The sequence below is a fragment of the Berghia stephanieae genome, chromosome 3 (assembly GCF_034508935.2).
Source record: "Berghia stephanieae isolate SIO BIC M18660-M18661 chromosome 3, UCSD_Bste_1.3, whole genome shotgun sequence".
In the NCBI taxonomy this organism is placed as follows: Eukaryota; Metazoa; Mollusca; class Gastropoda; order Nudibranchia; family Aeolidiidae; genus Berghia; species Berghia stephanieae.
Window position 1 is genome coordinate 88082012 of NC_088362.1, and position 17332 is coordinate 88099343.

Sequence of the window (17332 nt, forward strand, 5' to 3'; positions counted from 1 at the left end):
CGGTTATGTGGTCTTGTGGTATTACACTCGCTTTCCCATCGGAAGTTCCTGGGTTCGAGCCTCGCTCGGCGCATAGTTGAGTCCTTGGAAAAGGCTCTTTACTCACATTCTCTTACCGTACTCAGCTGTAAAATGAGTTGTCTCTGTCCGAAAAAAAGTAACATCGTCTAACAGGCGTCATCATGTCCCGTCCTACAAGTTAAGTGTTGCTGTTGACCAGGGGCCCCTTGCAAAGCGCTTTGAGCACGTTCAGTGGATATTGCCCTATATAAAAGCTCAATTAAAAGTTTGTGACACCGTCTCAAAACGGTATTATGTCGGGTGGAATGGAACCGTGGAAAGTGAATTTACAATTAAAATGATAAGAAATAAGAACTTAAGTAAGATCTTGTACAATGTAAAGAATTGCATTTTGTTCTCCGCCGTAAGTTATAGAAATTACCCCTAAGTCCCATATTTATGGCAACAAATTCAATTTTCAGCACCTAGGTCAGCCCGACACAATACCATTTTGAGACGACTGGTCACAGTCGGACGTTATGATAATCATGATAATAATAACCTTGCTTGTATCTATTTCGTCACGAGTGACCTCCGAATTCCATGTTAATAAACACAGCTATTCGGAACTCTTTAACTTCTACATCATTAGACCCCCAGGTTTCCTAAAATTCGCATGATGGCAATCGCTAGGTCATGCATTATGAATATTTTTATGTCTACACCCACTGCGTTATTTCATGCCATGAGGATTTGTAATGTATGTAGCGTGTGGTGTGTAGGGGTCGTGGTTTTATTAATGATTTATTAATTTGGCTTTAATGGAGGGTTGGTCGTGTCAACGACTCTCTCGACGAGGCATCACGAAACAAGCCAAATATCATAATGGGAAGCAGAAACTGTGACGTCACAGCTTCCTCTGTTCTGGTTCAAAACTCACTGGGAGTGTGTATTCACTTCTCCGGAGTACTAACAGTTTCATAATGAATCAAAAGTTATTTTAGTAGAAGCGGGGCGTAAAAGAGCGAAGATAGTTTGTCTTTTTGACGGCCAGCATTTATTTAGGCTAGAAACCAAGATGTCATCACTCTGAAGCCAAGAGATCAATTGTACAAGGAATGTATCCAGTCTTCCGGAGGACTGGTTGCACACTTCCAATGAGATTGGGACCAGTATGTTGACTTGACATTTTTGTTCCTTATTCTTTTAACGTGGGATTCCGATGGCTCAGTTGACAGAGCACCCGCTTCACATGCAAGGGTACCGAGATCATTCCCAGGTGAATTCGAGATTTTTTAGGACCCCCTCCCCCTCCCCTGTCCACCCAGCAGTGATTGGGTAGCTGGGTCGGTTAGATTTGGCGGAAAGTACTTTGCAATATACCAGCGTCCTATCCAAAGGGTAGCAAGCAATCGTTATTGTCTGTTTCATGCAATAGCAACCGGAATAATATCCAGCTCCCTGTACCTAATGGCTCTGAAGGAATTCTTTTAACTGTATTTGCTACTCATACGTCAAACTTGCTTATGTTGACGTGACCCAGATACTGAAAATTGAATCTGCTTCTTTCTTTCTTTCTTTCTTTGGCAAATAAAGGTAATGTTTGATTTACGTCCTTACAAAAGCCACAGAATTCTACCTAGCCACCATTCCAAGTATGTTATCTGACAATTAAAGGTTACGTAAAGAAAAACATTCTATTTTTTCCAACATAAAAATGACAAAAAAAAAGAAAAGAAACAAAAGAAATAATAATAAAATAGAATGTTACAAATTAACGACACTCACCACATTTACTGGTGGGCATGAGTGTGTTGGTCGAAAAAAAGATATCTTCATCAGAAAGAAAGGTATCAATAGGCAAAAAAAAAAAAAAAAATACGTTAAACGAAGACAGAAATATATACCTGTAAGGGTCAAAGCTGCAGGCAAGCTCTATGGTCCTTTCGAACTGATGGCCGCAACGACTGAAACAGTCAGAATGCCATACGTGTAGTCTGTCATTGCCTTGATTCGACGTCAACCTTGGACAGTCAAAAAGAATTACAATTATGACCATTATTATTAACCAGTTAAACGTCATTCTGAAAAAGAAAACCCACAAAATCTCATATCTAAATATTATTTGACCAGAAAAATATCGATCGATTTAAATTCCGTTCATCTTGGCAAAAAAATCTCAAACCTGGGACTTTCCTAAATCATTTAAATCGATGGATATTTGGAGTTTTCTGGCCAAATTTTTAAATACTTGTCCTTCCAGAGTACGGCAGTTAACTGATTGAGTAGTCAGGTAAAACAAAAACAGAAATATTAATTCATGGAACGTAATCTAAATTAATGGTTTTTGATATAGTAATATAGCTATGGCGTGGGTGGCACTATCGGAAGATCAAACAAATGATCGTCTTTATCTGCAATAATAAAGCTGTAGAAACAATATATTGGATTGGATTGAACTGATGGTGATTATGGTGGTGGTGATGATGATGATGATGATGATGATGATGATGATGATGATGATGATGATGATAACAACGATTATTACGATTAGTAGTAGTAGTAGTAGTAGTAGTAGTAGTAGTAGTAGTAGTAGTAGTAGTAGTAGTAGTAGTAGTAGTAGTAGGAGTAGTAGTATTGTTACCAGTAGTAATAGTAGTAGTAGTAGTAGTAGTAGTAGTAGTAGTAGTAGTAGTAGTAGTAGTAGTAGTAGTAGTAGCAGCAGCAGCGCAGTTAGGTAGTAGTAGTAGTAGTAGTAGTAGTAGTAGTAGTAGTAGTAGTAGTAGTAGTAGTAGTAGACGTAGTAACATGGAACTTTTTGAAGCGCACTGAGCACGATAAATCCGTGGAAATGCATCTAGTACGCGTATCTACCATATTCTATTTATTTGTTACTTTATCAACTTTTGACATTGATCTATTTGACCTGCTCTGGGTCAGCGTGAAGCACAGACTCGATCTGCTTTCCATAATGCCATTACTAAATATATCGTTTTGGGGATTGGGTACAGCCAGAACGATTTTATGGTCATATTATTATTATTATTATTATTATTATTATTATTATTATTATTATTATTATTATTATTATTATTATTATTATTATTATTGTTATTATTATTATTATTATTAGTATTATTATTATTATTATTATTATTATTATTATTATTATTATTATTATTATTATTATTATTATTATTATTATTATATTATTATTATTATTATTATTATTATTATTATTATTATTATTATTATTATCGTTATTATTAATATTGTTATTATTATCATTATTAGGCCGACCATAATATTGGTAATATGATTCTGTTCCTTGATAACACAATGTACAAAGCAATACCAAATAAATGAGAAAGAAAAGTACAGTTTGAAAAATAACAACAAAAAACATCTTGTTATGGTGATTATTTTTTCCAAATTTACACATTTCCCGAGATGTTATATTAACAGACAAATTTATAAATCTATCAAATTGATAAGACTTAAGTGCTGAATCAACGATTGTTATACAAGCAAGTTAACGTTCGTACGCATTCAAAATCTACGTGTCGCTAAGAAACAATTTGATGACCTACTCTTAAGTTACTGATACACTGAAATAAAACACATTCATAAGATTTTAGCCAGAAAACTCGTCCTTCAAATATCGTGTCAATACTCTTCAACAGTCGTAACGTCACGTCCTTCCTAATGACGCATGGTAACTTAGTAACACTGGCTCTAAACTATCGGAACAATGGTGGACGCCCGTATGAAATATTTCTCCGGCGAGCATAAAAGCGTATCCAGAGGGGAATAAAACCCATAAATTTGATCATGTTTTGACTTTTACACATTCTGATCACAAGGCATATGAAAAGTTCTAGCCAGCATGAAGACTAAAAAGTAATGATTTTCTTCGTTTAGAACCAAGATGGCATCCGTTGCCGGGCGTCGTGACATCAGACTATTGAATCCAATTGAACTGGCCCACATCATATCAAAACTCTCAAACGTTGGACTTCCAGTTGGATGTTGAATGAAAAGTGCCTTACCCAAGGACACAATGCCCGAATGATTTTTACTATATTATTTTTCATCAGTGTGTTCACTGATCCTCGTTTGAATTGATGAAAAGACAATACATCCTACAACTGACCCACCAACGAGAAATAGATGTCATGAATGCAGACAACATAAACAAGAAGGCCATGTGTGTCATTTATTGAGAAATTGTTTTCTATGACTTTTCATTTTCTGATGTGATTTTCATAACTGGATTTCCAAACCTTCAATTGTTATAAAGATCAGTGCTTTTTTCCGTCACATTTTAAAATGTTCAAAGTACCAAAATATCATTTTTAAAATTGCAGAATAAATACGTAAAAGTACCGAGCGATTGTAGTGGTGACTAGTGGTGGGTGTGTTTGTGTGAGTGCGGTTGTGTGTAGGTGAGTGTGTCTTTGTTTATGTGTTTGTCTTATCAGTTGTTAGGTTGGTGAGAAAAAAAAGAAGAAATTATTGATCTTAATAGCTCCTGATAACATTATATTCAGTGACATTAAGCTAATGAAATAAGCAGTAATGATTATTATTCAAGAGGGAAAACCGTAGGGAATTAGTGAATGGCTTACAGTTACGCAGTTATCTCCCGTTGAATTGGAAATCGCTTTTACTCGTGTCAGGAAATAGACTGACATCACTGTATTTGGAGTTATGTTGGTGGTTTATTGAAAATTGTAAATCAATTTGTACCGTAACTCTAAAACAAAATCCCTTTCTTTTTGCTTGCTTTATTTCAGTTTGTTTTGTTTTGCTATGTTTGTTTTGTTTGTATTTTTCTTTTTTTTTTTATTTTGTTGTATTTTCCCCCTATAGTATATTATTAAGTATTGGTGGCTCTTGGCATTAACTAAGAATTTCTGTCTGCCTAACTCTAAAAAAATACATTTTAATAAAAATGTAGCCAGAAAGCTCGTTCTAAAAATATCAATTTATTAAAGTAACCCTCAACCCGTTACTTCCGTGAAGTCTCATGTTTGAGAATTTTTGACAATATGAAGGTCATTTTAATCGATCGATATTTGAAAGACGAGTTTTCGGGCCAAATTTGTTAAAATGTGTTGTTTTCTTTTTTTTTTTTTTTTTTTCAAGGTATGGCAGATTTTGCTCCCTACGATGTCGGCCACCTGTCTCAATGTTCTTGAATCTCGTCCTTCTTTTTACAGTTCGTTGTGAATAAGATTCAATAGTCTGATGTCACGTCCACCCAGCAACGAGAAAATCGGTACTTTTTATTATTCATGCTGGCTAGAACTTTTTCACAGGTCATGTGATCAGAATGTATAAAAGTCAAAGCATGATCGGATTTATAGTTTTTCTCCTCTACATACACTTTTATGCTCGTCGGAGAAATATTTCACTCGGGCGTCCTCCATTGTATCGACAGTTTAGAACCAGTTACTAAGTTACTATGCGTCATTACGAGGGAAGTGACGTCACGACTGTTGAAGCCTATTCAAAGAGTCTGACGAGACAGGGCAGACCATTCGGTTTTAAGTAGTTAAATGCGCCATCCCTTGTAGATTTTATAACTCATTCAAGTATTGTAAAGCTTAAATCTATTAATCCAAATCAAATATCTGAAAATGTGTGCGTGAAACAGTGTCAGAAAAAGCGAGAAAGAAAAATATCAAGGAAAAAAAGCCCATCCTAAATAATCAGCCTGCTTTGACGAGAGATCGAACCTCAGACCTCCTGATTACCAGTTTTAAAAAAAATCAACAAACAACTGGAGCTTTTATATAGCGCAATATCCACTAAACTTGCTCAAAGCGCTTTACAATGAGTCTTTGACCAACAGCAACACGTAACATGTAGAACGAGACACGACGCCTGTTAGGCGATATTACAATTTTTTTCCGACACAGACAACGCTATTAACGGACAGGTACTCATTTTATACATTAGTACGGTGAGAGAATTTGAATAAAGAGCCTTTTTCAAGGAGTCAAGTATGCGCTGAGCGAGGCTCGAACCCAGGACCTGACGATCCGAATGCCATACCACAAGACCGCAAAGCTTGACTCGGGATTGAACCTCAGACCTCCTGATTACCGATCAGACGCACTACCATTACACCACTAAGATTAGCCGATAGTTGGGACGATTTAATGCCTATAGATAGTATGCGCTTGGCTATGAAGCTCATAACATTGCCATCCGGAAGTATAACGGACCAACACACAAAACTGTGTGTATCCATGAGCTTTTATAGTCAGGTTAATACAGTTCATTGAGCATTACTCATAAACGCGGCTGGCAAAAAAACAATAACAAAGTCCTGAGTGACGTCATCTTCTAACTATCTATAGATAGCATGCACTTGACTAAGAAGCTCACAACATTACCATCCTGAAATATAACGAACCGATACACAAAACGATGTATAGATAGAATGAAGTTGACGCCAATCGGCTCTTTGTTATTGTTTTTTGCCATCCGTGTTTATCAGTAATTCTCACTAAACTGTGTAAACCAGACTATAGAAGTTCACGGTTACACATAGTTTTGTGTGTTGGTACGTTATACTTCCGGATGGCAATGTTGTGAGCTTCTTAGCCAATCTATACCCTTGAACGTTTTTTGTTTGGTTTATACAGTTTAGTGAGAACTACTCATAAACGCAGATGGCAAAAAGCAATAACAAGTACCTGAGTGACATCAACTTCCTACTATCTATAATCTTCACACGTCTTCGTGTCTCCGCTGTGAATCCTCGCTTGCATCACAAAACACAAACATTGAACACGAGATGAAAGGCTAATTTTTGGGATTGTTTTGTTTCTTTATATTTTTCTCTTTTGTTTTTTCTTTGTTTGGCATTGTTTAATAATGATAAAAAAAGCAATTCAGATTTTTATCTTATTGCAGTGCCTGCTCTATAATTTGTCACTTTAAAAAAACAAACAGATTAAGCATGTTGCCAGAGTGGGAGGGGGTGTGAATGCTTGTGACAATTCTTATTTTTCTCGATAATTGAGGAAATGAGTTTTAAAACTTGCTGAATTCCATCCAGATACAAAATTAATTCACACTATCAAGCAATCAACTGGACACCTTGGAAGCAGCAGGGGAAATTTGGTTCAATAACAAACAGGGTACGTTAATTTGTTCCATAAGGCAAAGTATGCTATTGGCTAAGAACGCACAGCATTGCCATTCGGAAGTACAACAAACGGACCAACACACAAGACTAACCTTGAACGTTTATAGATAGTATGCGCTTGGCTAAGAAGCTCAAAACATTGCCATCCGGAAGTATAACGGACCAACACACAAAACTGTGTGTATCCATGAACGTTTATAGTCGGGTTAATACAGTTCAGTGAGCATTACTCATAAACGCGGATGGCAAAAAACAATAACAAAGACCTGAGTGACGTCATCTTCGAACTATCTATAGTCTGGTTATCTATAGGTTAGTGAGAATTACTTATAAAGGTGAATCTAAAAAAAAATAAAATAACAATAGCAAAGACCTGAGTGACGTCACTTCGTTCTATATATTGATAGTGTGGGCTTGGCTAAGAAGTTCACAACACTGCCATCCGGAAGTATAACGGACTAACACACAAAACATTGTGTAACCTTAAACGTTGTTATAGTCTGGTTGATACATTTAAGTGAGAATTACTCATAAACGCGGATGGCAAAAAAAAACAATAACAAAGACCCGAGTGACGTCAACTTCATTCAATCTATACTGTATCAAATTGAATAGCTCGAAGCACACATGAACAGCTGCTGGGCTAAGGATACTCATTACCGATAGTCAATTACACATGTCTCAGTAAAATTAATCAGATGCACAACTTATGGAAAGAACAGGAAATCCAGATTCGATTCATGAATATTTAGGCATAGACCCTTCGTAGGCTTTTAAAAAAAAATGAAAAATCAAAAATAATACTTTTTTTAAAATCTTTTGTTGACGTCGAAAATGTGTAGGAAATATTCATCATTTGTATCGGTCTTCATTAAAGTTTTTCCATTTATAGAGCAGTAAAATTAGGTGCCCCAAACGTAAACAAAGGTCTAGAAGCACATGGCAAACCACATGTTCCTGTCTTGACAGCTCACGTTCCAATGTAAATTATAGAAAAAAAATAACCTTTAAAATTTGGCTGTTAGGTGGCAAAAGAAACACATATTCATAAATACTCGATCATGCATCAAATAATGTCTAGATATGGATATTTTATGGAACAAAAGGTAAAATTTATCAAAAGTTACAGTCTATCTATTTTTAGACCAGAGCAAATTATTGCGCTGGTGTGAACAAGACGAGAATTATTCGGAGCCTGGTTTTCAGAATAATTTAGCCTTATATTATTATTTCTGCAACTGTTAGATTTTATGTAAACATATTTTCAATACTGAAAGTGTATTGCCTACAACTCAAACTAAAAAATTGGGAGACCTATATTGTGCGTAAATTATTCCGGTCCCTAACGAAAATCACGAGCAACTTGTTATTGTTTACGTTTGGGGCACCAAATTTTACTGCTCTATTGTTCTAGCTATATTGTTTTTCCATGTACTCGAGTTGACGTGCACGTATCTATAATTTGCAGGTTTGATAAGACCAATTACTATGGGCTCTTTGTAGAGAGGGAAATACTATCAAACCAACGCTAAATATTTTCCATCACAACAATGTTAAATCAGGCCCATATTCGGTTCGATTTTCAGACCTGCCAACATATGCACCTACGCTTGAGTCATTGGTCGCATTGCAAAATATGCCCAAAATAACCTACGTAATAAAAAGTGTTGTTCACAGGTTTCGAAACATCCAACATCACAATTGGGCATTTTGTTCAATTTGACCCATTGGATAATATGTATACAACTATCATAAACAAGGGAACGCGTTTTGTCTTTAAAAAATATCTAATCGTTGGACAGTAACAGATCATGTGATCGATAACTATGCGGCTATGAGGTCTTGTGGCATGGCACTCGCTGTCGGATCGGAAGGTCCTGAGTTCGAGCCTCGCTCGGCGCATAGTTGAGTCCTTGGAAAAGGCTCATTGCTCACATTCTCTCACCGTACTAAGGTGTAAAATGAGTACCTGGCCGTTAACAGCGTTGTCTTTGTCTGAAAAGAATTGTGATATCCCCTAACAGGCGTCTTGTCAAGTCATACATGTTATGTGTTGCAGTTGGTCAGGGACAGGTTATAAAGCGATTTGAGCACGTTTAGTGGATATTGCGCTTTATAAAAGCTCAAGTTTTTGGGGTTTTTTGTTTGTTTGTTTTTTGATTGTTTTTTGTTTTGGGTGGGGGGGGGGTTGTTTTTTTTATTTTAAACTCGGCGGACGAAAAATCGAATACAGATCGCTCCCATTTATTATTCGTGTCTTGTTCTCAAGGCCACTATGTCCCATGCGCCAAACACCGTGGTACATTGGTCCTCTCGAAATGTGTCTATAATTTGAAAGAATCCGGAATTTTCGTGACTCCCCTCCTTCGTTTTGTTTATTAACCCTCCAGGATGATCTTGATGCCAGCTGAGAAACCGTGTGGTCATCCAATGTAATGCCGTCTCAAGGCTTTCGGACAGAAAGAATAAGGTTCAATAAAGGATTTATAGATAGATACATACACTTAGTACAATTACAATGCTAACTTTAAAAATAATAAATAATTGACATTCCAATGATGATTTCGTTGTTGTTGTTGTTGGGTTGTTGTTTTGTTGGGGTTTTTTTTGGGGTTTTTTTTTTTTTGGGGGGGGGGGGGGGGGGGGGGGGTTGGGGTTTTGTTTTTGTTTGTTTGCTTGTTTGATTTTTTAAAATTATTATTATTTTTTAATTGTGTGTAGGTCTAAATTGAATATCAATCCGTCGTAACGTAAAATGATTAGGAAAAGGCTTTTAAAAAGTAACAGTAAAGGATAATGACGAGGAGTATCATGTTCATGGCGATGATGATAAGTATAATAACCGATTCTGTCATAATTGTAACAATAAAACCAATATTAATAATGATGATATCAATGATAATAATGATAAAATATTTTTTTAAAATAATAATAATAATAATAATAATAATAATAATAATAATAATAATAATAATAATAATAATAATAAATGATGATATATAAACAATAATAATAATAATAATAATAATAATAATAATAATAATAATAATATAATAATATATAATAATGAATGATATAATGTGATGTGATGATATGATGATGATGATGATGATGATGATGATGATGATGATGATGATGATGATGATGATGATGATGATGATGATGATGATGATGATGATGATGATGATGATGATGATGATGATGATGATGATGATGATGATGATGGTAATGATGATGAATATTTGGTGAACGAAATATTTTGAAAGATTGATCTCTTCTTATTAAATAAATGTCGCCTCTACTGTCACCAGGTATAAAAAACAACCAGCTACTCAATTACTGTTGGATGAAAAGATCAGCGGGATTTTGGACCTAATTAATTTTCCATGTTAAAATAGAAGCTGGCTCATGACAATTACGCCAATACCGAGATATTATGCTATAATTATGTGAAAAATAAGATAATTTAAAAGTGACTGGTATAAACATCAGAACATGGCCTATACCGAGGGGAATTTTTTTTCAAATTAGATAACAAAAAAAAAAAGACTTTTTAGAGCTCTTATTATGCGTAATATTAACGTAATGTTCTCAAAGCGTTTTACAAGTCAACAGAAAAACTAAACCTTTGTGTGGAAGTGTGTGTGTGTGGGGGGGGGGGGGGGGGGGAGGGACATGACGCTATTATATTGATTATTTCAATTTAAAGAGACTACGATGTTACGGGCCAAGAACTCGTTGTGCACTTCGATAGCGTTAAACAGACAAGAGCAATTGCTTGCTATCCTTTGGACAGGACGCTAGTCTATTACAGAATTCTTTCCGCCAGATCAAACAGACCCAGCTACCTAATCACCAGGTGGGCAAGGGGGTCAGAAGAAAATCTCGACCTCCCCCGGGATTAATCTCGTTCCCTTTGCATGTTAAGTGTGTGCTCTACCAATTGAGCTGCCGGGAACCTCATTGCATTGATGATAAAGGGAATAATGAGATATTGCCTCAAACCCGGGGATCTGCAGGGTTTTCACAAGGTCTGGGTACATGTTGTATTTCACTACCTATTTTGATTTATTCATTTATGCTATAGATTGGGGAGATTTGTCTTTTCATCACTGAAGAAAAGGTCACTTGTTTTTAAAATACAATTCATTTACATCCCAAATTGAATAAGATTGGGTTTTTAAAGAGGAATTTGTACGATTACAATGGGTTTTTAAAGAGGAATTTGTACGATTACAATGGGTTTTTAAAGAGGAATGTGTACGATTACAATGGGTTTTTAAAGAGGAATTTGTACGATTACAATGGGTTTTTAAAGAGGAATTTGTACGATTACAATGCACCCAGACTTTATGGACACCCGCATACCACTTAACCACAAAGCCGGACAATTTGCCAATGTTTATTTTTATATGCTTAACAAAGCCATCATAAAACCTCTGACTGACCCTGAAAATCAAAAACACATTTTTTAAAATTTGGCCAGAAAACTAGTCTTTCAAATATCGATTGATTAAAAAAGACCCTCATTTCAAATCTGGGACTTCAGTCTCAGGTTTGATAGTTAATGACACTAATGGCTATTTTGATAGATCGACTTTTGAAGGACGAGTTCTCTTGCAATTATTTCCCCAGTCTACGACAGAACTTACCTTTCTGCTAGAAAGTCCATATATGTGTCGTCACGTTTACTCGACAGAACAGTTTGCAGGTACATGGTTAGAAGGAAAATGACCAACAACAGAAAAGACGCATCCATCCACTTTCGATTCGATAAGAAAGATCCTGATATGGAAAAAATAAAGATTTTATGATAAAGGAAATACTACATATTATACACTTTACATTTAGACTGGTGCGTTTATATATAGCAATATTAATTAATTGTGTTCAACGCGCTTTAAAAGGGATCCCAATCCAGCAAATGCAATTAAGGTTAGAACGATACATAGTGAATATGTGTTTGTATTTTTTTTCGACAGAGACAACGATTTTATCGGCAAGATGCAGTGTGTGCGGTGAGAGAATGAAAGTAAAGAGTCTTTTCCAAGGACTTAATTTTACATCCCCCCCCCCCTCCAAAAGCGTAAACGAACCAGTAACCTACCGGTTCGAAGGCGCCTGCTGTTAAACTACAAAATCGCAAAGCCACACAAAGTATGGACGTTAATTGGGAGAAGGACATCATATATTCCTTGTCTTTTGTTTTATTATTTCATTAAACTTATTATTCTATTGAGGCATTCACTCGCGAGGTCCCAGGTGTGAGAGTTTTTGCCAAGATGAGAGGCATTTAAATCGATCGATATTTGAAGGACGAGTTTTCTGGCCAAAGTTTTGAATACTTGTCTATCCAGAGTACGACAGTTAACGATGCACCTTCCACAGCAGTGTTTGTTTCGTTCTCATTCCTTCGCAACTCTCATAATTATGACGTATTATACTTCTTGCCCCCCCCCCCCCCCCCACTCATTTTTGTATAAACCAAACAATATTCACAATAACAATAGAGTTATAAAATACGTGTCGATGCCAAATGTTCACTAGTCTTATGATACATAAGTGACGTCCTCCTGGGGGAAATCTATTCAGAACCAAATTGCTCCTTGAAAATCTAAAAATCAATTAAACCTGTCTATTTAATGATAAAATGTTTTCACGGTTCATAAAACAGAATAGATTTTAAATGTATATTATGATCAAGGTGAAAAATCAAAAGGAAATGATGGAGTTTGTCCCAGTTTCTATAGTGTAAATCGGAAAAAAATAATTGCTTGCTACCCTTTCGATAAGACGCTAGTCTATCACAAAGTACTTTTTGCCAGATCTAACAGACCCATCAACCCAATCGTTGCTGGATCAGAAAAAAAACATCCCGATTACACCCGGGATCGCCCGCGACCCTTTGCAATTGAAGCGACTGCTCTACCAACTGCTAGTTATATCCACCCTTAACCCCTTCCCCTCCCCTAATCTATTTTTAATTACACGAATTTGGTTTAGAGTGTATTCTATATTTAACGATGTAAAGAGTCGATGATAGATAGAATGTTCTAAACCTGATAGTTGGTAAACAGAAAATTTCGGGGTGATCTGGGGGGGGGGGGGGGGGGGTAGTAAATAAAAGACAGAACCTCTACCTCTTTCTTCAAGGAGCAACAAATTCCATGTGCCCACATTCAAATTGCTGTTATTTTCTATCCATTTAATAAAATTCCCCCTACTCATTTATTCTGTTTGAGTCTCCGTAAGTGTGGGATTTTTTAATTCGGTGTTATTTGATGACGCTAGGTGGGGAATTAAAAGACAGTTATTATCAGGCCTTATTTTCCTATATTGAGGTTTATAAAATATTGTGTCGTTGAAAATGCTGATACATATTTTGACGTAATAAAAAGCACATACACAAATTTTGGCCAGAAAACTCGTCCTTTAAATATCGATCTTTATGACTTTCATTTGGACAAAAATTCAAATCTGAGACTTCTAGAATTTTGAGAGTTTCTGACAAGATGAAGGTCATTTTATTCGATCGATATTTGAAGGACGCTTTTTCTGGCCAATATCTTAAAATTGTGTTGTTTTTTGTTTGTCTTTTTTTTTTTTTTTTTTTTTTTTGGTTTCTTTTTTAGAGGTCGGCTAGCTGAATTGTTTTTGCTCGAAAACAAATTAAAGTTTCCTTTCCATTTTCAATTGCATGCTATGATTGTTATGATGGTTCCTTAGCTCAGCTCAAAAAAACAAAAAACGATTGTTTTGATGATGTGTTTTGCACATTTAGGCTAACTAAAATACAACATTGGCAAATGGCAGTCTCTTCCAAATTCATTCCAGATAAAAGATAATAATAATAAGGAATAAAATCTGAAAACAAAAAAATGGGTGTTTAGATCTAAATATTGTAGCACGGGCCGCAAGATTCCTTTTGTTTTCTTTTATTTTATTAACCAGATAACTGCCGCGCTCTGGAAAAACTCGTATTTAAAAAATTGGCCAGAATTCTCGTCCTTCAAATATCGATCGATTTAAATGACCCTGATTTGGACAAAAACTATTAAACCTGGGACTTCGCAAAGTCTCAGGTTTGAGAGCTTTTGCCACGATGAGGGTCATTTGAATCGATCGATATTTGAAGGACGCGTATTCTAGCCAAATATTTAAATACGAGTTTTTCCAGATTATGGCATTTAACTGGTTTTTTAAAATGTTCTGATGGGTTATTCTTTATTTGATTTGTGGCTCGCTTGTATCCTTTTATGTTTTCGGATTGTTTGTTGTTTTTATTATATGCGTGATAAAATTACCCTTACCTCTCTTTATCTCTCCCAATACCTGATCGTGCACAAACACACAACAACATATATTAATATAATTATCTATCCCCTACCTATCTATTAAAATTTTTAAATTGAGCTTTTTATATAGCGCAATATCCACTAAACGTGCTCAAATCACTTTATGAGGGGTCCCTGGCCAACGTCAACATTTAACATGTAGGACGAGACATGATGCCTGTTACGTGATATTACAATTTTTCGGATAGAGAAAACGCTGTGAACGGCCAGGTACTCATTTTACACCTGAGTACGGTGAGTGTCACAGTAAAGGTTGTTCACAATTATCTTATTAAATTTTATTTTATTAAGAACTGAATTCATCTCACTCCAGTTATATTTCGGTAGGCTTAGATAAACTTTACCTTCTAATATTAGATCGTCTTTCCTTTTATAGCCTTCCCTCGAATTAATTTCTAATTAGTGAATACTTTTCGTTCTACATTCTGTCACGTAGCCACTTATTATAAAAGCTGATAGGTCTAACATTTGACACTCACTTTCTCTCCACAATCTATGCCGGACGGCCAGTCGCTCTATTCCTATATATATATATTGTAAGATTTTTATCTTTTGGGACTTTGTAGATATTATATCTACACCATTAAGACGCCGGAGCTTTTAACTTTGATTGTATAATCTTCAAGGATCAAACCCAAGCCCGCTGTACTACACTATAACCTCTTACCAATTGCCTGGAAGTGGAATTTTACGAGTCCAATCCCGTTATCAGAGGAATAGATCATCCAAGCCCATCAACTGCCTGGAAACGTAAACTTATGAACCTGACATATTATCATAAGTTACGTAAAATATTCATATCTCTATTTGTAACTGCCACGATCACTGTTTATCTCTTTTTATTAAATTTCATCATTATTTTTATTTCATTGTAAACAAATCGTTAATTGTTTTTCATTTATAGTAACTAGTAAATTCTGGGGCCTCATTCTACATATATCTTTATGCATAGTCGAGTAGCTCTTTACTCACTTGAGACCATGACATTTTGGAGGGGACACATATAAAGAATTGAATTTATTTAGTTACTTATATCTATTTCATCTAACTTTAAAGTTTAAATTGTAAAACTCTTAATTGCCCCACTTGATCATATTTTAATTGAACTCCCTATTTACAGGATTAATTTTTTTTTCTTTTTCATTTCTTCATTTAAATGGAATAGCAATTTATCCATTCATTCTTTCATTCAAATTGAATAGCATTTTATTGATTCATTCCTTCATTCATTTATTCATTTATAAATTATTCATTCATTCATTGTTCATTCATTTATTCATTCATTCATTCATTCATTCATTCATCCATTCATTCGTTTATTCACTCATTTATCCAATCATTCATACATTTATTCCTCCCTTCATTCTTTCATTCATACATTATCCATTCATTCATTCATCTATTCACTCAGTTTTTCATTCATTCATTCATTCCTTGTCCACTTTGTTATTATATCACTCATTTCATTTTGTTGTTTGCCTCATTCATGAATTGTTTTCAATATGTTTACATTCCATAACGATTCATTCACCTATCATCCAATCACTCAGTGTTGTGAACACATTTTGTAACTATTGTAAATCTTACGATATTTTATTGTTTTGTATTTCAGACATCACTGTTAAACACTCTTCAATGCCTAATTACAATTGTTGAACAACCATTGAACAAGAGAGAGGTCCCAGCCACGAACTGAGTTGGTAAATATATCCTTCATTATTCTCTTTTACATGAGTTGGGCATCATATAGTAACTATAGACATCGTGATTTGTTTTGCATAGTGATTTGTTTTTGCATTTTTGGCATATTACTGTTACCGAAAACCACTTATATATTATGTTCTGAAAAGTGAGTCTTTAAAAACTAAATAATAATAAAAGGAGTCTACTAGCCGTCGTGTTATATTTAGTGATAGATAACTTGGGATTATTTTGGCATCCTATTATTGTTATCACACTCTAGTATATTAGCGTCATTGCGAATAATTGTACACAAACTAACGACGAGTCACACACATTGGTGATACATTTTTCGTAGTAACATAGTTTAGAGTACACGCGATTGACACATTGTTATTGACACAAGTCATAATAACTCCGCATTGTATTGACACATTGCTTTATAAGATATAACGATAAAAGGCATCAAATTCAACATACATAATAAGTTGAAATAAGAGAGAGAGATTTCTAAAAATAGAACAGTTCATTCCAGTAAGTGTAAATAAATAAAACAGTCAGTAACAGTATCCTGTCAATATAATATATATAAAACATCGTAACTAATTTATTGCAACATGGAAGCATATAAAAGATACTTAAGTCTCGCAAAGGACTTAGAAATACCCCAGGAAAGAATATTTTCATGGTGCGAAGAGAAAGTAAAAGAAGAAAAAGAACATGAAGAAAGAATTCGTAGAGAAGAAAAAGAACACGAAGAAAGAATTCGTAGAGAAGAAAAAGAACACGAAGAAAGAATACGTAGAGAAGAACGAGAAGAAAGAGTCCAAGAAAGGGAACTAAAAAGACAAATAGCTTTAGCAGAAGAAGAAACCAAAAGGACCCAAATGATGCTGGAAATTGAAAAAACAAAAACCGGTCATGAAAGAAAACATAATAATAGTGATGAATTTTTCGTGAAACTTCCACGCATGCCAACATACGATGAACGCTCAGACTGTCTAGAATCCTTCTTACACCGATTCGAAGTTCAGGCTAAAGGTTATCGTTGGCCAGAAAGCAAATTGGCCACAGCCTTGATCAACTGCTTATCTGGAGAACCGCTAAAAGTTTTCTATACCTTAACAACTGAAGA

At 35.2% G+C, this 17332-nt stretch overlaps 1 protein-coding gene across 2 annotated transcripts in view; it reads right to left on the reverse strand.

Moving 5' to 3' along the window:
• Nucleotides 1-17332, reverse strand: part of LOC144968749 (uncharacterized) — a 57780-nt gene that overhangs the window by 4981 nt on the left and 35467 nt on the right. For both annotated transcript variants that reach the window (XM_078907390.1, XM_078907391.1), the window contains exons 2-3: nucleotides 11815-11947; nucleotides 1908-2024 (exon numbers count right to left, since the gene is read on the reverse strand). In XM_078907390.1, the coding sequence (XP_078763516.1) occupies nucleotides 1908-2024; nucleotides 11815-11947 (250 nt within the window). The remainder of the gene's footprint in view (nucleotides 1-1907; nucleotides 2025-11814; nucleotides 11948-17332) is intronic.